The sequence below is a fragment of the Eublepharis macularius genome, chromosome 2, assembly GCF_028583425.1.
Source record: "Eublepharis macularius isolate TG4126 chromosome 2, MPM_Emac_v1.0, whole genome shotgun sequence".
Classification (NCBI taxonomy): domain Eukaryota; kingdom Metazoa; phylum Chordata; class Lepidosauria; order Squamata; family Eublepharidae; genus Eublepharis; species Eublepharis macularius.
Genome location: NC_072791.1, coordinates 212,524,003 through 212,541,624, shown reverse-complemented (window position 1 = coordinate 212,541,624; position 17,622 = coordinate 212,524,003). Strand labels below are relative to the sequence as shown.

At 42.6% G+C, this 17,622-nt stretch overlaps 1 protein-coding gene across 2 annotated transcripts in view; it reads right to left on the bottom strand.

Annotated features, from left to right (window-relative positions):
- Positions 1 to 12,516: 12,516 nt before the first annotated feature.
- Positions 12,517 to 17,622, bottom strand: part of PIKFYVE (phosphoinositide kinase, FYVE-type zinc finger containing) — a 90,891-nt gene continuing 85,785 nt past the window's right edge. For both annotated transcript variants that reach the window (XM_054971210.1, XM_054971212.1), the window contains one exon: positions 12,517 to 16,715. In XM_054971210.1, the coding sequence (XP_054827185.1) occupies positions 16,600 to 16,715 (116 nt within the window). In that variant the 3' untranslated portion in view covers positions 12,517 to 16,599. The remainder of the gene's footprint in view (positions 16,716 to 17,622) is intronic.

Sequence of the window (17,622 nt, the reverse complement as noted above, 5' to 3'; positions counted from 1 at the left end):
ACTGTTCGTGTCATTTTATGGCAGAAGCGAAAAAGAATAAAAATTAAGGAAGGGATAAAAAAGGGCAGGCTGTTCAGCCACGGGCAATCTGTACGTTTCATGAACGTTTCTAAGGGTACGCTGCTTCCCAGCGTGCAAAGTGCTTGAAGGGTTTCCACACAGAGCAGGCCCAACTGCTCCAGCGTCAAAGTCAGCCATAGATCTTCCATTCGCTTTTTTGATGATCACAAAGCAGAGAAATTGCAATAGAAACTTAATCATGACTTGTAGTGGTTGCATTAGGTACACAGAGAAACAGATATTTGTGAAAATGCAAATTTGTATAGTCAAGGTTGGAGGCTTTGGGGGTTTAACGATGTAATCCTAAAGAGAGTTACTCCGTTCTATACCCAAGGTAGTAATCAGTTGATTTAGAGTGGGGTGAGTCTGCCTAGGATTGCGTTAGTAAAAAATGGCAAAGCCTGCGCTAAAGAAATTGTTCTAGAAAGAAAACAAGAGTTGGCCTTTCTCAAGTCTTCGTGTCTTTCTTGTGACATGATCCTGTCCTCACTTATTTTGAAATAAGCACCTGTAAGGAAGTAGGGACTTGCTTCCAAATAATCACCATTGAACAGAATGGGATTTACTTCCAGGTAATTATGCACTTTGGCCTGTGCAGCTCTGGTGGACATCACCCTATCTGCAGACAGAGCTTATACGGAAGGCATCCGGCGCTATCTACAGTATAGGGAATTCCCATGCTATGCTGCACCTTCTTTTAGCACAGGCTAAAAATATCTTTGCATGGGGACATCCCAAGTGTCTCGTATAGCTCGCTGGAAATGTGTGCAATTCCTGGGGGGACACGCCCACAATGTTTGAGATTGTCAGGGCAACTCTATCCATGCAATGTTTTGGCAACATCCACCTTCTAGCTTCCAGCAAATAGTTGGTGGAAGAGCTCACCTTAAACTCTGCCCTCGCCTAAGCTCCTGCCTGCTCCTCTTTCCCTCCCTTGTCCTCCTTCTAGTAACGGAAACTTTGTAATGATGATATGGAACTATAGGTGGTGCCCCGAAACCTGAGCCCAGAGGAGAAGCCTCAGGAGCTCCAGTTCGCGGGATTGTTGACAGCAGCTATCGTAAGAAAGCATCAGCAAAAATCAACAGAAGGTTAATAAGTCTTTAGTTGATGTTAGACCAGTTTACACGGCAGGTTGGAATAAGAGGAGACTCCCCCCCCCCACACACACACATGGTTCCATTCTTGTTTTGTGGGTATGCACCATGGCATAAAGAACCTTGCACAAAGGATTTTATAGATGCTTGCATGCCCCCCTGAGCTTTGATAAAACAGAATCTTGACATTTTTTTTTAAGTCAGGGTTTTAAATTAATGCATTCTTGTGCATTACAAACTGGGCAGGAGTCAAACTATGGAAGGAACTGAATGCTGTGGGAAATTGGAGCATGGTTAACATTCTATATAAAATTCAGATTTTTAAAAAATATGAAACAATGGGGTATTTTTCTAATGCACTGATTCTGCTTCCGAAGCCAGGCTGGATCATTCAGAATTCTGAAATCCAGAGAAAAATTCAGGGAAGACAGCCTGAGCCCTCCCTCACAAGAGGCACCTTCCTATTCAAACGCTTCGAACCAGCAGTTTATCCACTTGTACAGTAGAAGCAAAGAGTGGGGTTTAGGGTTAGCATCCGTTGCCCAAAGCCTTCCTCTGAAGCAAGTGTCTCTTGCGCGGAGGAAGGCTCTTGCCCAACCGATAGGCTACAACCCAATACAACATATAGTTCTTTGAATGCCTGCTAAACCCGTGCTGATGTACATTTAACACCACGGGTATGTTAAAGAAATGAAAGGTGTTTTACAAGTTTAGTTCACCAATGGGTGGTTTTCTTGGTTTGGGGGATCTGCAGGAATCAGAGCAGGTTTCACTTGCAAGGACTGACTGGGTAATCCTAAGCAGAGAGACATTCTTCTAAGCTGTATTGTCGAAGGCTTTCACGGCCGGAGAACGATGGTTGTTGTGGATTTTCTGGGCTGTATCGCCGTGGTCTTGGCATTGTAGTTCCTGACGTTTCGCCAGCAGCTGGGACTGGCATCTTCAGAGGTGTAGCACCAAAAGACAGACACTGAGAGATCTCTGTCTTTTGGTGCTACACCTCTGAAGATGCCAGCCCCAGCTGCTGGCGAAACGTCAGGAACTACAATGCCAAGACCACGGCAATACAGCCCGGAAAACCCACAACAACCAATCTTCTAAGCTGATTGAAACCAGTGGGTTTTAAAGGGTAAAACTCTGCTTAAGGTCATTCTGTTAACTTACCCTCTTCAGAAAGCAGAGATCAGTTTGAGGCAATGAGAAATCCATAGGCAAATTTTGCCGTTACATTTTCAAACCTCTCATAGCAAGCCTCGGTTATTTTTAAAACCAAGACTCCCAGCTGCGGTTTGCAGCTGCAGTGACAAGTAATTGATTCCCCCAACAAAAAGACAGCGAACGGTTCAAGGTGGCTTGGAAGCCCTGATGCTTCAGACAGCACACGAAGGAGCCCTCAACAGAAATATTCTTGTATGGCTTGCCTATTTTGTTAAAAGAGCAAACATATCAGTGTTTTATGGCATATTGGCTATTCATGTTCCCCGCGCGGACAGGCCGCATAACGCCCAAACAATTTTCATGACTACATGATTTCTACAGTATCAGAAAATTGCGTGAACGTGTGTGTCCGGAGGAGGCAGTTTGCATTTATTTTGTGAAAGTTTCCACCCACTAAGTACTGGGGCATGCAGATTTCTTTGACTCAGCTCAAGCAGTCAGAAATAATAAGGTACAATAAAGGATCGGTTTGAAAGAAAAAACCTGGGAAGTGTTTGCAATCACCTGCAAAAGGGTCAGACTAGATGATCATCAGGAAGAAGTATTATTCGGGTGAATTTTGCTCCTCTGATACCCAAATCCTGCTCTTCTACTACAGACAGACAAACTGGGAACAAGAATTGTGCTTTCCAATGCTGCCCTCTAGTGTCCATCCTTGACTGGCCCCGGTACACAAAGCTGGATCTTTATCCTGCCTTCCCATCAAGATGGATGATCATGTTTCCCAGAAGCATATCGGCAGTGCTGACTGTAACTGTTAATGCTGCTGCCCTGAAAGCAATGGATCACAACACAAACAGAGGTGTCCCTGAGGGATTTAAACAGTAACGTGAACCATATACAGTCCCAGGAACAAAATCAATTAATTATCCACAGGGGTCATTTTGTAGAAAAAGAGCTGGAGGAACTCATTAGCATAACTCATTAGCATATGCCATGCCCCTTGGCATCACCAGAAATGTGTCATTAGCATAACTGATTTGCATATGCCACACCCCCTGACATCACCTATCCTGGCTGTTTCGGACCCAATCCTGGCCATTCAGGACTGAAATTGGGCCCAAAATGGCAAAAAGGGACTGAAAATGGCCAAAAAGGGGCTCAAAATGGTCAGGATTGGGCTGCTGTTGAACAGGAGAGTGATCCGCCATCAGTCAGAGGCCCGATCCGGGCCATTTCGGCCCCAATCCAGGCTGAAACGGGCCCAAAATGGCCGAAAGTCAGGTGGATGGGGCCACCTGACATGTGACCTCTTTGGGGAACTGCCAGAACTGCATTCCTGTGCATTCCCCCTCGAAATGAGCCATGATTATCCAACATAACTTATCTGCAAATTACTCACTAAATTGGATTCCAATACTTACAAAAATTCAATTTATATACACTCATATAGTCATTCAATCCTCTCATATCAATGTGTCAATATCATTGTGTACACAGACCGCATAAATACAAGTAGTCTCTCAGAGCAACAATACAAAGTCCCAATTATATGAATCCCGTGCTTTCTTGGATAGTCAACGTACTGCCAAGTTCTGAAGACACTGAGAAATAAAGAGGACTGTCATCCAATTCGGAGACAGTAAGAAACTGCCAGGAAACGCCATCTCTCTCCCTCCTTTCCATTCACAAGGAGTGAGGAACAGGTGAGTCCAATGCGTGAACCAAATTGTAGATTCTTGTAACTGCTTCCCCTTCTTTCTTTTAGGTGGAGTAACAAGGAAATGGGAACCCCGAAGAGGGCCGCCCCCCCCCCCTACAAGCAGCCGGCAAGAAATATTCTGCTTGTTTCATAAAGTGTCCACTTCTTCAGGGGCCGGAAAGCAATCCAGCAGAACCACAAATTTTCTATAAATAAATGTTAACACAGCAGTATAAGTTTCATTTCATTATGAAAAGCAATGGATGTCTGATGGACAGTACTGAGGATGGACTATACTAATGTCCAGTTATTCTCTTCAAAAGCAAGGTTAACAGCTGAATGAGTATCAGGCGAAACAAGGTAACAGCCAGGAGGCTTCTTCTTTAGAAAAATATGGTTTTCTAATTAAAAAGAGATGCTCTCTTCTAGTGCTCAAGATGGAGACTGAATATTCTTGTTATCATCCAGGAGCCACGGAACGCTAACAACAACAACATTCAATTTATATAACGCCCTTCAGGACAACTTAATGCCCAAAGCGGTTTACAAAGTGTATCCCCACAACAATCACCCTGTGAGGTGGGTGGGGCTGAGAGAGCTCAGAGAGAGCTGTGATTGACCTCAGGTCACCCAGCTGGCTTCAAGTGGAGGAGTGGGGAATCAAACTGGTCCTCCAGTTAGAGTCCTGCCACTCTAAACCACTACCAAACTGGCTGGCTGTTTATACAGAGAGAGATGAAAAGAAGGGATGGGGAAGCTGGCCTACTCAAGAACCTAAGAGCCAATAGCATCCTGAAAGATGGGGTGGGGGTGAGAGAGAGATTCCTACCCTTTTATCCCTTCTGTTTTCCCCCACAATTGGTAATTTCCACTACCAGTCTGCAAAAAGTTTCAGTGCCCGGTTGAAAGCCTGGTTGATAGTTCCAGGAGAAAAAACAGAGCTGCACTTGTCTAGTATAGGTCATCCACCAGGACAACTAAGGCTGTTTCAGTCTCATAACCAGGCCTAAACACAAATTGGAAGTATCTAAACCATTTGCCTCTTCCAGAGAAGTCTGAGGTTGTCCAGTCATCACCCTTGCTCAAGAATGTAACTTTTGAGATTTGTTGATAGTAAGGTAGTTATTGCTTTTTTTATTTTTATAGCTTTATTTGAAATTAATTATACATAACCAAATAAGTCTACAATGTATGTTCCATATGATTTGCAATGTCTTGCCAAATTAAATTCATACAAGGAAAGTCTTTGTGTGTGTGTGTGTGTGTGTGTTTTGAAGAGCTGATAACTTCACATTCAAACAAAACTTTATCCACAAATTACCGTTCTGCTGGAGTCATTTATCTCTGATAACCTAGCCTGTTCTAATCTAGCAGCAGTAACAATATACAAAGCAGGAACCCAGAGTTTACTAGCTATTGATTCAACATAATTAATCCAATAGTTCCAGTAACCTTTATTGGCATAATAAAAGCGTCGAGGAAGCAATTTTAAAAAAAGAACGACAGTAAACTTTCCCTCCAGGAATCCAACAATAATCATAGGAACCACAGTAAACCCTCTCCCTCCTGCTTCCCCCCTCCTCCAAGTTTTTCCTTTTCTTTCACCCGCAGCACATTTGCCAGAAACTTTGCCACCTGTTCAGCAATTTAAGGAGATCTGTCTGCTAACAAGAATTCCACACCTCTAGTAGTCGCTATCTTAAGGGTTTGAAAAAGAGGGCTAATCAGTCGTGAGCGCAGCTGGGTAAACAGCAGGCAGTATAAAAGTATATGCTGAATGGAGTCAGGTTCATGGTGGCGACACCTGTAGAATCTTGCCTCATGAGGAATACCCTTATATCTGCCAGTGACCACGGCTGAGGGAAATATATTAAGTCTGGCCAGCGTGAAAGCTCTGCGTTGAGAAGGAATTGCTAGAGTTGAGAAATAGCATTATATGGAAAGGAAAGACCTAAAAACCAGGGGGAGCAAATTCCCTCTGCTCCAGCATTTATCATCCACGAATCAATGTCCCAACTTCTTGTGCGAATTATTCGGAGTATATGAGTTTCACTGGAATTAGCCAGAGAATCTCAATCAATACCCAGAGTATTGATTTTTTCAGATATTGATTGGGACCATTAAGAGACAAACGAGTCGGCCCTTATAGAGGCAATAAGGCTATTTGGGGGAGGCCGGTAATAAAGATGTAACTATATTCAATGGTAGCAATGCAAGCACTGGATTCTATGGTATGTAGGCCCAACTCAGCACACAGAACAGAGTAGCCTACCGAATTGGGGATACCAAACAAGCGGTGCAAAAAGATTGCGTTAACTCGTTCAATCTTTTGGTTAAAGTCCTGGATCCATACAGGTACCCCATATAACAACCAAGAGAACACTGTAGCTCGAAAGATCCGAAGGGCAGCTGGGACATATTGGTTGCCCTTTTGATGATAAAAATGGATTGTTATGGTGAAAATGGTGAAATTATAATGGTAAAAACGTATTATCTTGTTCTTAGCCAAGGTAAGGGAATGCTATCGATGGAAAGCCCACTTTAAGTTATAATGAAAAAGGACCCCCCAAATATCTGAAGGACTTAACCTGTTAGATTTCTCTTCCATCAATTTTCCAAACAGATCGCTTCGATCATTTAGAAAATGCCATGATTTTAGTTTTGTCAAAGTTAATAGCTAAAGAATTCTGACTACAGAATGAGATAAATGCTGATAGGGAGCGCTTTAATCCTACCTTAGTCAAGGAAAGAACTACTGCGTCGTCCGCATATAGTAAGATAGGGACCGAGTCAGAATTTAGTTTGGGGGCATGACCATCTGGTTTTACCAACTGAGAAGGAAGGTCTGAGAGAAATAAATTAAGCAAGAAAGGGGCTAAGATGCAGCCTTATTTTATGCCCTTTGTCACGGGGATTTTTTTTGAGTTAATGAGCCTCTGCTATCAAGTCTAACCTGGCAGGTATTAGCAAGATGTAGTTGACAGAGCAAAAACAAAAGCCGTTGGTCAAGGCCCAAATGTAGTTTGCTCCACAAAATCTGCCTGCCAGTTGAGTCAAAGGCCCTACGTAGATCAATGAAAGCAGCATATAACCTGCCTTTCAGATATTGGAGGTATTTTTCGGCGAAAAAGGATAGCGTGACACAGTGGTCTAAGGTAGAATGAATTGCTACAAATCCTATTTGCTCTTTCCCTGGCAGGTTGTGAAGAGCCATCCACTCAGATAGTTTCCTAAGGAGATGCTTGGCATAAAGTTTCCCTAGGATAGACAAAAGACTAATGGGTCTATAGTTCTCTAACTTTTTGGGGTCGCCTTTTTTAAAAATTGGAATGACTTGAATTTAGCCAAGGTTCTGGTAAGGTACCAAATTTATCAATTAACGTCAAAAGGTGTGCAACAGAATGTGACCACCAATCAATGTTATTCTTCATAAGTTCAGCGGGGAGGCTGTCAGGGCCCAAAGCTTTACCCGCTTTAAGATAATATGATCATGTATTTCCTCATGACAGACAGGGGGCCACTCTGGCATGTCTAAAGACCAGGGCTTTTTTTCAGCAGGAATGTGGTAGAACGGAGTTCCGGCACCTCTTGAAAATGGTCACATGGTCAGTGGCCCCGCCCCAATCCCAGACAGAGGGGAGTTTAGATTGTAACTCCCCTCTGTCTGGAGATCAGGAACGGGGCCACCGGCCATGTGACCATTTTCGCCAAGGGTGATTTAAACTTTAAAAAACTCCCCCCTTGTTCCAGCTGACCCAAAAGTGACATCATTGTGTGGTCCTGAGTTCCACCACTGAGTTCAACCACATCTTTTCCCAGAAAAAAAGCCCTGCTAAAGATATTAACTTATCGTTAGACAGTTCCATTGGGGAAGGGTTATTAAATAGATTAGTATAGTAGGAGACCTAATCCTGGAAAGGGATTAAACTAGCATTAGAATTGCCAAACTGGCTTTCAAACCCAGAAACCAGGGACCAAAAGGCATTATTATTGTTATTTTTAATTGCTTGGAAAAGTTGGAACCAATTCTCCATAGAATAGGCATGTTTCTTTTGGGCTAACAACCATTGGCATTCCCTTTTCATGTCATAATAAACAGAGGGAATCTATGGTAAAATGCCAATCCGCATTTGCTGAAATAATTGACACAGCCTTTTTTTTGCTAAATGGCAGTCAGTGTCGAACCATGGGGTAATCGGGCTTTTCACCCGTTTGCAACTAGGTGGTTGAGCAAAGTCACTAAGCTTATCCATAATGCAATTAAAGGCAGAAAGCGCCTCAGCTAAAGAGTTAGCATTGGATAACTTATGATTTTATTGTACCCCTATATCCACTGTTGAATCTGTGCTGAGATGGTTGATGGCCATTTTATCCTTTTGTGTGCTAGAAAATCGGTATTTTCAGAACTAAGTATAGGAAGCCTATCTACGACATAGAATGATCTAAGACAGCCGCATAGGGGAGTGGTCACTTTCTGTACGATCGCCTATCACAAACGTAGTAATATGATCTCTCAGATCTGTTGAAGTAATCACATAGTCTACAACACTACATCTGCGTAAAGAAACAGGTATATTGACCAAATGGGTCATATTCCGAGTACCCATTCATTATGCATAAATTAAATATCACGCAAAGATCTGCCAAATAGTGGCCGGTCTGGTTTATAACTGAATCTTTAGAGTGTCTTGCATCTAAAAAAGGAAAAGGCATGTAGTCCGCATCATCACCCCAGCTCAAAAAACTACCCAGTTGTTCACTATTAGACCCCAGTCTAGAGTTAAAATCCCCCGCTAAAGAAGGGTCGCCCCGGGCAATTTATTCAAGAGCTTATCCACGTAATCACTCAGTTATTTCCAGGCAGATGCCGAGCTACTGTTGTCAGCGTAACGGGTGATATAAACATTGACCAGTAAGTTCGGCATATTCACAGCAGCAAAAAAAGGGGTATTTAAACCCCATGAACTGGTTCGCAAACAGGGGCAAGTCCATGGAAGTTGATGGGGGGAAAGGGCCATTTAAACCCTCTGATCAGCTGCTTGTCCAGGAGATTCCCAACAAGCAGCTGATCCAACCCTGCAAGGGTGAAATGCTCTTTTCCCTGCTGCTGTGAAGCAGCACAGAAAAGGGCATTTAAACCCCCCAATCGGCTATTTGTCGGGGATCTCCCCGACAAGCAGCTAATTCAAGCTGGCTGGGGCGAAATGCCCCTTTCCGTGCTTAAACCCCGCGAACAGAGGCAAGTCCGTGAAAGTTCGTGGATCGTGGTTCGTGAGAGTGACAAGAAAGTGAGAAATAACTCAAAGGGTATCAAGTCCCTCCAAAGCTCACATTTATGAATTTTGGCAGTAAGTAAGCTTTTTTTGAAGAAACTGAAACACCAGAATACCTCTATTACTTTGCTAAAATACTCTGCTGAATTGTATTATTTCTCCGTTTGTAAACTGGTCGTAGTATCTATCTAAGCCTTTTTCCAGCAATCACAATCTACTTCTTTTCAGCCTGCCCCAGGAGCTGGTTTTCTTAAAACTAATGTTAATGGGAAACCCATGGTGATAATTTTTGTTAAATTTATTCCAAGTTTCTGAAATACAGTCACTATAACACTTATTTCAATATTTCTGTCTCTCCATTTTTTAAAAAATGAACCAGCTTCTCTGAAAGGTTGTCAAAAAGATTCGTTTCCATTTTGTGGTGAGTTCAGTCTTTATCATCAAGCCATGAAGTTGACCAGTTTAGTCATGTTGCTCTGAGTAATATAAGGGAATATTTGGAATTGCCAAACTGTCTTCATTCCATTCCCTCTGGACTTCATGCCAAGCTTGTCTTGGCCTCTCTCTTTCTCTCTCTCTTTTTTTGCTAAATAAATTTGTTAAATATATTATGCCATTCTGAGATTTTTTCCCCTCAGAAATACATACTAGATTATTTTCAAATAGATAAATCAGTTTTGGTGATAACATGAATTTTATAGAATGTATCAATCTAATAAGGATAAATCCAATGTTTCCCAAATTAATTTTAAATTACTGGGATATAATTGGCTATAAACACTTTTTCATTACACAGAGACACATTTACTATGCTTTGCTTTACTTGACATACTCATATAGTAAAATTTATTGTATAGGGCCAAAGGCCATTACAATTAAGACATAAGAGCAAACTACAAGAAGATAACATTCAAGTGTTAAAAGCACAGAAAACACATTAAAACACAAAGGCATCTTACCTAAGTACAGAAGGGGTGTTTTAGCCTTTAGACACAGCACCAGCCTGTATTTTCTTGGCTGCCAAGGCAAACTGCCATCCTATAAGAGACATACTGATCTGTATCGGAAGGGAGGAAAGTTGGTTTCCCCTCTACAGAAAAAGAATTTGTACCTTTTCGCATGTCACCAAGGAATTTGTTTCTGGGCTGTAAGAACAGAGGGGGGAAAGAGAATATAATGTGGAAGCTATGAACCTGCACTATGTTTCACCAACAAAATTGGATGGCTGTTGCTGTCAGGAAAACAGTGTGTCACCTTTGCGCCCTGCATTCCCAACGCCAGATCTCAAAGCCTCTCCCACAAATATTTCCTTAGCACATAAGGCACTCCAGGACTGATATCTGTGCTTGTGGCCATCAATATTCCAGTTTAGCTGCTTTGTGACTCAAGTATTTCCTATTGTTTCACCTGTGCTAATTGCCCATCAACTTCATTGCGTTCTATTATGGGAGTGAGAGGGGGAAAATGCTCTATTCATTTTCTCCACCCCATGAGTAGTTTTATAACCTTCTACTGTGTCCTCCCTTAGTCATCATTTCTGGACTCAAAAGTCCCAGATGTTTCTCATAAAAAAGGGGCTCCAAACTCTTGATCCTCTTGGTTGCTCTTTTATGTACTTTTTCCAACTCAGAGATATGCAGGGGTCATTTTGTAGAAAAAGAGCTGGAGGAACTCATTAGCATATGCCACACCCCTTGCCATCAGCAGAAGTGTGTCATTAGCATAATAGATTTGTATATGCCACACACCCTGACATCACCTATCCTGGCTGTTTTGGACCTAATCCTGGCCATTCAGGGCTGAAATTGGGCCCAAAATGGCAAAAAGGGGCCCAAAATGGTCAGGATTGGGCTGCTCCTGAGTGGGAGAGTGATCTACCACACATCAGAGGCCCGATCCGGGCTGTTTCGCCCCCAATTCTGGCTGAAACGGGCCCAAAATGGCCGAGGGTCAGGTGGGCAGGGCCACCTGACATGTGACCTCTTTGGGGAACTGCCTGAACTGCGTTCCTGCACGTTCCCCCTCAAAATGAGCCCTGGAGATATGCCTTTTAAAATACGGTGACCAGAACTGCACAAAGTATTCCAAACGAGGCTGCATCATAGTTCTCTATAGGAACATCTTATTTTCAACCCCTTTTCTAAACATGGAGTTTGCCTTTTTCACTGCTTCCACTCACTAAGCCAACCTTTTCATAGCTCTTTGCACTACAGCCCCACGATCTCTTCCGCTGTTAGTTCAAACCCTACCAGCTTACCTTGTTTTTTTTGGTCACCTACCACCATTGAAGAACTTCATTTGCCAAATTGCTGCCTACTCACCCAACATAGAGCAATTTTCCTGCAGCTCTTCATAATTCACCTTGGTTTTCACCATCCTGAATTAGATAGCTTAGGTGGGTAGGCCTGTTGGTCTGTACTAGAAGAGCAAGATCCAGGGTCCGGTAGCACCTTAAAGACCAACTAGATTTCCAGGGTGTGAGCTTCTCTAACCCTTATCTCCTGACCCTCCAAAATCCTGATCCTCCCAATCTTACGTACTAGGAAGAAGAAATCATTATACTAAAAGTAGTTAGGAGAATCGGAGCCCAGGATGGAAGTTCTAAATAAAAAGTGTTGACTTGAAAATGTTCAAAAAGAAATTAACACGCTACGTACCGTGATGCATTTCCCTTTCTACACCTATGAACAGGAAGTTGGACTTCCTTACAATTTAGAATGGTGATTTAGTTGTCAAGGGCTCGGCAACACATTATGTCCCAAAGTGTACAAGAAAAGCCTGTTTCCTTGCTGCAAAGAAGCAATTTGATTCCTAGCTGTATGTTCAGTTTCTAGATCTGGGGCTGGGACCCTCTTACTCACATTGATATTGGGAGCTAGACCCTAGTTTTTTAAAGCTATAATGCTGTGCACGCTTGGCAGTCCCATTGAATAGGGACTCAGTTCTGAGCCAGGTGTGACAAAACTAGTTGTGACCCTATGCTTTTGTTCACTGAAGGGCAGTATATACATGAAATGTTAATGTTATTATTATTATTGGGTGGAGTGGGATACATCTTCACCCATGCTTCAGTTTGGTGGGCAAAACCCACCAAAGCCTTCTGGGAATATACAAACCTACCATATCTGCTTCCTTTGTGGATCCAAGACCACCTTTCCACCTTCTTGGCACACCTTGGTGATGGCCAAGGAAATAGATCAGCAAGAAACAGCAAGTTCCATTTAATTACTTTATTTCCCCCCCAGCTATATACAGTTTAGTAACCAAGGTAATTTATCTTAAATAGTTGAGCATGTCATGATCATTAAAAAAATACATTCAACACATAAGAAATATACACATTATGTACATAAAATAAGTGCTTTGACATGGTTTAGGTCTGGTCTGTAGCATTTTAAACAAGGTTTTATTCTTGTCGTTTCCATTATGTGGCATCCCCCGTCCAACCTAAAAGCAAGACTACAGGGCCACAGTATGTGAGGAGCAGGGACTCCCGACTGAGCTATACAAGTACGCAAGCACAAAAATATACTGGCATTTTCCATAATTAGATCAAAATAACAGATTCTCCACCCCTCCCCATGAAAAAACGCTTATTAGAGCGTATCTGTTCCGCAAACGTAAAAACTTTCTTACTAATTATACAACTCACATGTAGTTATCTGTACAATAAAATAAAAAAATACACCGCACATGAATACTGTCTTCATTATGTGCTTTTAGAATACTGTGTTAGAGGAAACTTCTACTGCGCAAAATCAAGAGCTTCTACATGGCCGGTCCAATTTTGATATCTGGCTCTACAGGTTTCAGATGTCAACAGCTCAGGTGAATGATACTTATTGCTTTCTAGAAAGTGGAAGTTAGAATTTAAAGCATTTTATACAAAACAGCAATATTAAAAGCTAGCTGTTCAGAAGAAAAACACACTACAAAACTTGCTATACTTTCAAGTCTGTTCCTTTGATGCAAAGCCCCAAGTCATATCCTCCGGGTAGCATCTGCAACATATGTGGGTAGGCTGTTTAATAAGAAACAGAAGTATTTCTTACCTAGCTGTAATGTTTCCAGTGTTAATCCCACTGACCACTCATCTCAAGCCTATATACAGACCTTCACCATATTTGTCTTATTTGGGGAACAAATCCCCACTGGTTTCAGTAAAGTAGCGTATGTCAAAGAAACTAAACAGGCCACAAACCAACCAAGGATTTATCCTCTTGTGGTTGTTCTCAACATGCAGCAGAATGAAGTGGTAAAATGAAATTATGAGCGATTCCGCACACGTTGGATAATGCACTTCCAATCCTCTTTATAGATCATTTGGAACGGATTTTTTTGTGTGCGGAACAAAAAATCCACCTCAAATGATAAAGTGCATTGAAAGTGCATTATCCAACCTGTGCGGAATCAGCCAATCTGTGAGCGAACGGTCGGGATACGATCCAAATGCAAACAAACCCAGAACAGAGAAAGAGGGGCTAATAAGCTATCCCCCCCCCCAGTAAGTTCATTTTTGGTTGCAAGGAGTTTTTGTACATTAGGAAATATTGGAAAATGTCATTCCCACCTGCTCTTTGAAGTGTTACAATCCATTCTACTGCTTCCTCCACCTCGTTCTGCTGCACCCATCAACCTGTCCTGAAAAATCTGTATCTTGTTTTGAAAATACGGAACTTTCATGTCTGAAATTGTAGGCAAGCACAGCATCATTATATTATTTGCTAACAGCTGAAAAATGAAAGACTGATGCTTCAGGCGTTGTGGCTCTTTCAAAGCCCACTGAGTTTACTTTGGAGAACAGAGGAGCAGGCCATGGAAGACACGTCAGTGGCTTTAGCTGGCCAAGGTTTAAGAAAGAGACAGAAGTTTTAAAAAGAGGCTGAAGTGTCTCAAGGCAATGGATTCTTTGCATCTAGGAAAACATCTGAGCTGCCATTTCCAAGAGACAGGGGACTATTGCCCTCCTGCATTCAAGGAGCATTAAATCAGCAGTTTAGCTCTTCAGACAATCCAACCGTGCAGTGCAAGGCAGAAATTAGCCAAATGAATGTATCACTAACTTCACGGCAATACAGGACCCCAAGCTGTAGAAATCAAGCCATTTTCTTCCAGAACATCAGTAGGCAGGATCCTTTCCAGTTGCCAAGCATGCAGGTTTGAAAGAAAAAGCTGTGATTTATACCTATGTGCCCCCTTCATAACCAGTGTAGAACACAAATCATTTCACCTTCAAGTACTGGAAACAATGGCCCGAAGGCTCATAAGCAGCAATTCTAGGGAAAGCAGCATATCGAACCTCCCTTCTCAAATCCACGCAGCAACTCTGTTACAATCCATGCTTTAAATCAGCTGAAGGTTAAACATTGCTAATCAACACACACTCGTGTGGATATTTTCCTTAATTAAAGAGTATGCCTAAGGAGCTGAAAAGAAAGGGAACGAACGGAAGGTGGCAACGTTCTGCTGCAACACCTGACTGAGATCAAGCTGGTTTCATAAAGAAACTTCAAACACTGCAGATCTGAATGGATTAAAATAACAGGACTCTTTCCCATGTACACCCTGAAAAACAAGGCCAACGTGTATTCTTGAAACAATGACCTGGTGCTTAAATGATGCGTTTCAAACGTCTCCAGATCAGAACAAATATACCTAGCCATGCAAGTCTCATGTTTCCTGTTGGATGGGGGCTAATGCCAGCCATCCGGTTCGAGAAAGATTCAGGCAGCTTCTCAGTTTTCAATAGAAAGCTCCGCCCATTTTAAATGCTGCAACTGTGTCCTATCTTTAGAGGTGGAGGTTCTCTTGAAAGTTAGCATGAGAATGGTCGAAGGGCCCGAAGAACCATTAAAAACTATTCATAATGCAGGCTTAGGATTTCCCTATTGCAGTAAGCGGGAATTACAGTGCGATCCCAAAAAAGAGTTGCACCCACTGAAGCGAATGGATTCAGGATTGCACGGTCAGTCTCAGTGCTTGTGGCTTCACCCAATGATCCCTCTCCGTGTCTAGCTATTAAAAGAGAAAGTCACACCTTCTTAAATGCAAACACTCTCACTCGTACTGGCCTTTATTAAGTTCAAACAATAAACTTTTCATATTTAAAAAAAGAGACTTTCGGGTTGCAAAGACGCCCCAAATCCTCACATACCTGATTTATGATAACATACACCACCTTGGTTTAGTTGAAGTTTAGAGCACCAACAGAAAACTGGAAATCGGTGTCTTGTGTGGCTACAGCAAAGTATTGCACAACGGCCTGGTTTGTTTTCAAAAAGAGAGATCTGAGGAATGTAATACTTAACCCAGTAATGAAATGAAAAGGAATCAAGTAGGCAGGAATGGCATGTCGAGACCAGCATTACTTGAATGAAAACTTAGTGGGTTGCTCCGGAACCAAAACGTTTGTCATCCCAAAGACAGCCAAGTGTCCCTCGGATGGTAACAAGCACGAGGAACAGGGCTGTGGTGTGTTATGGTGACGGTTAGGGGTTGCCCTCAAGACAGGCCTCCTGGAGTCCTCAGCTCAGTCGAGGGGCTTCCCTCCGAGAAAGTGTGCTTGTAGGCCGAGGATCTGTGTGTGTGTGTGTGTGTGTCTGTGTTATGTGCACGCAAGCCAGTTTGAAACAGGGCAAATCCATTTGCTATGGGGACAAGTGGGCCTGGAATAAAATATCTGACCACATTAAGAAGTATGGTACCTTTAAAAGAAAAGCAGTGCTCCAAATGACAAAATGGTGTATCTGTAAATGACTAAAATTCCCTATCACATGGAAACCTGTAAAAGGACATCAGTGCAAAACAGAGCAAGTTACACAATCATGCTCACGCTCCCCGTCACCACAGTGGCAAGACGCTGCTGCGTTAAGAAATGGCTCGTCTTCCTCACCTTAAGCCAATCTCTTCCGCAGCAATCTTCACACGGGGCCCGCAATATTCACTTGGGATTTTACACTGACCCACTGTGTAAAATATGTAAGACTTCTAATGCAAGTCACTACTAAGAACAGGCCGGGATTTGAGACCAGGGATCCCACAGTTTACAGTAGCCTGTGGAAAAACATTCCCCTTATGGCTTCCTGTTCGATGGGAGCATTTCCGGCATGCCCATGAGAAGGTACAATCTGATCCTAAGCAGTTCTGACAGCAGCTCTTCCGTTAACATTTCAGCGTCCAAGTTCCAAACGTGGATTCAAACATAACAGTTCTGTGCAGGCTGAAATTCCTTTCGCTGCTCCTGAAGACAACAGTGTCAAGGAAAGCTGAAGAAGTCTCTCTTCCATGTCTCCTCAAGAGGTTCTTTACCTTAACAATTCACGCCCAGCCCTGTCCAGTGATCCGGCACCATCAAAAAATACTTGTCCATTGCCTCACAAAACCTGGTCCGGTACAATTCTGGAGAAACTACAGTTGGCATTTTGCCTAATAATTCAACAATGTAAAGAAAAATAAAGACACCTTAGAAATTAATCTGGGGCAGCAACACCACAACAACTGAACAGCAAAGATCTACTTGTTCGGATCAAGATGGCAGGTACTGGATGAAGGGCCCTCACAATAGAGACCAGAGGCCAAGCCCATAAAAATCCTTCCAACGAGGTCAAAAACCTGGGGATTATTTGTCCCTCATGTACTGATGGGAACCACGCTTGAAATACTGGGATTTTTCTGGCGGATGCTTTTACAAAGAGACCAGTGCTGTAGTTTATAGCACTGCTCATTGTATCTATTAACTTGTTTTTACTTCGCAGTTCTCTAATTTCTGTAACCCAGTTTTCATATTTCTTATGTCATATCTTAAGCTGGGAGCCAGTGTGGTTTAGTGGTTAGAGACTAACATCTCGGAGACCTGGCTTCAAACCCCGCTCCATCATGGAAACTTGTGGGTAACCTTGGGCCAGTCACACACTCGCAGCCTAACCTACCTCAAAGGGTTGTTGTGAGGATAAAATGGAGGAGAGGAGAATGATGTGAGCTGGAGTATAAAATGAAGCAAATAGTAGTAAATGTAATCTGCCTTAAGGCTCAGCAAGAGGAGGGCTTATAAAGTAAAGAAGCATTTGCTCAAAATTTGTGGTCAAGATGAAAACTGGAACCCAATCTGGAGATGCAAGAGGCTATTCTGGTGTTAGATCCAGAGAAGTTAGCTGGGTTAGTCTGTAGTTGCAAAAGAGTAAAGAGTCCAGTCGTACCTTTAAGACTAACCAACTTTTATTGTAGCATAAGCTTTCAAGAACCACAGCTCTCTGTGTCAGACGCATCTGACGAAGAGAGCTGTGGTTCTCGAAAGCTACAATAAAGCTGGTTTGTCTTAAAGGTGCTACCGGAC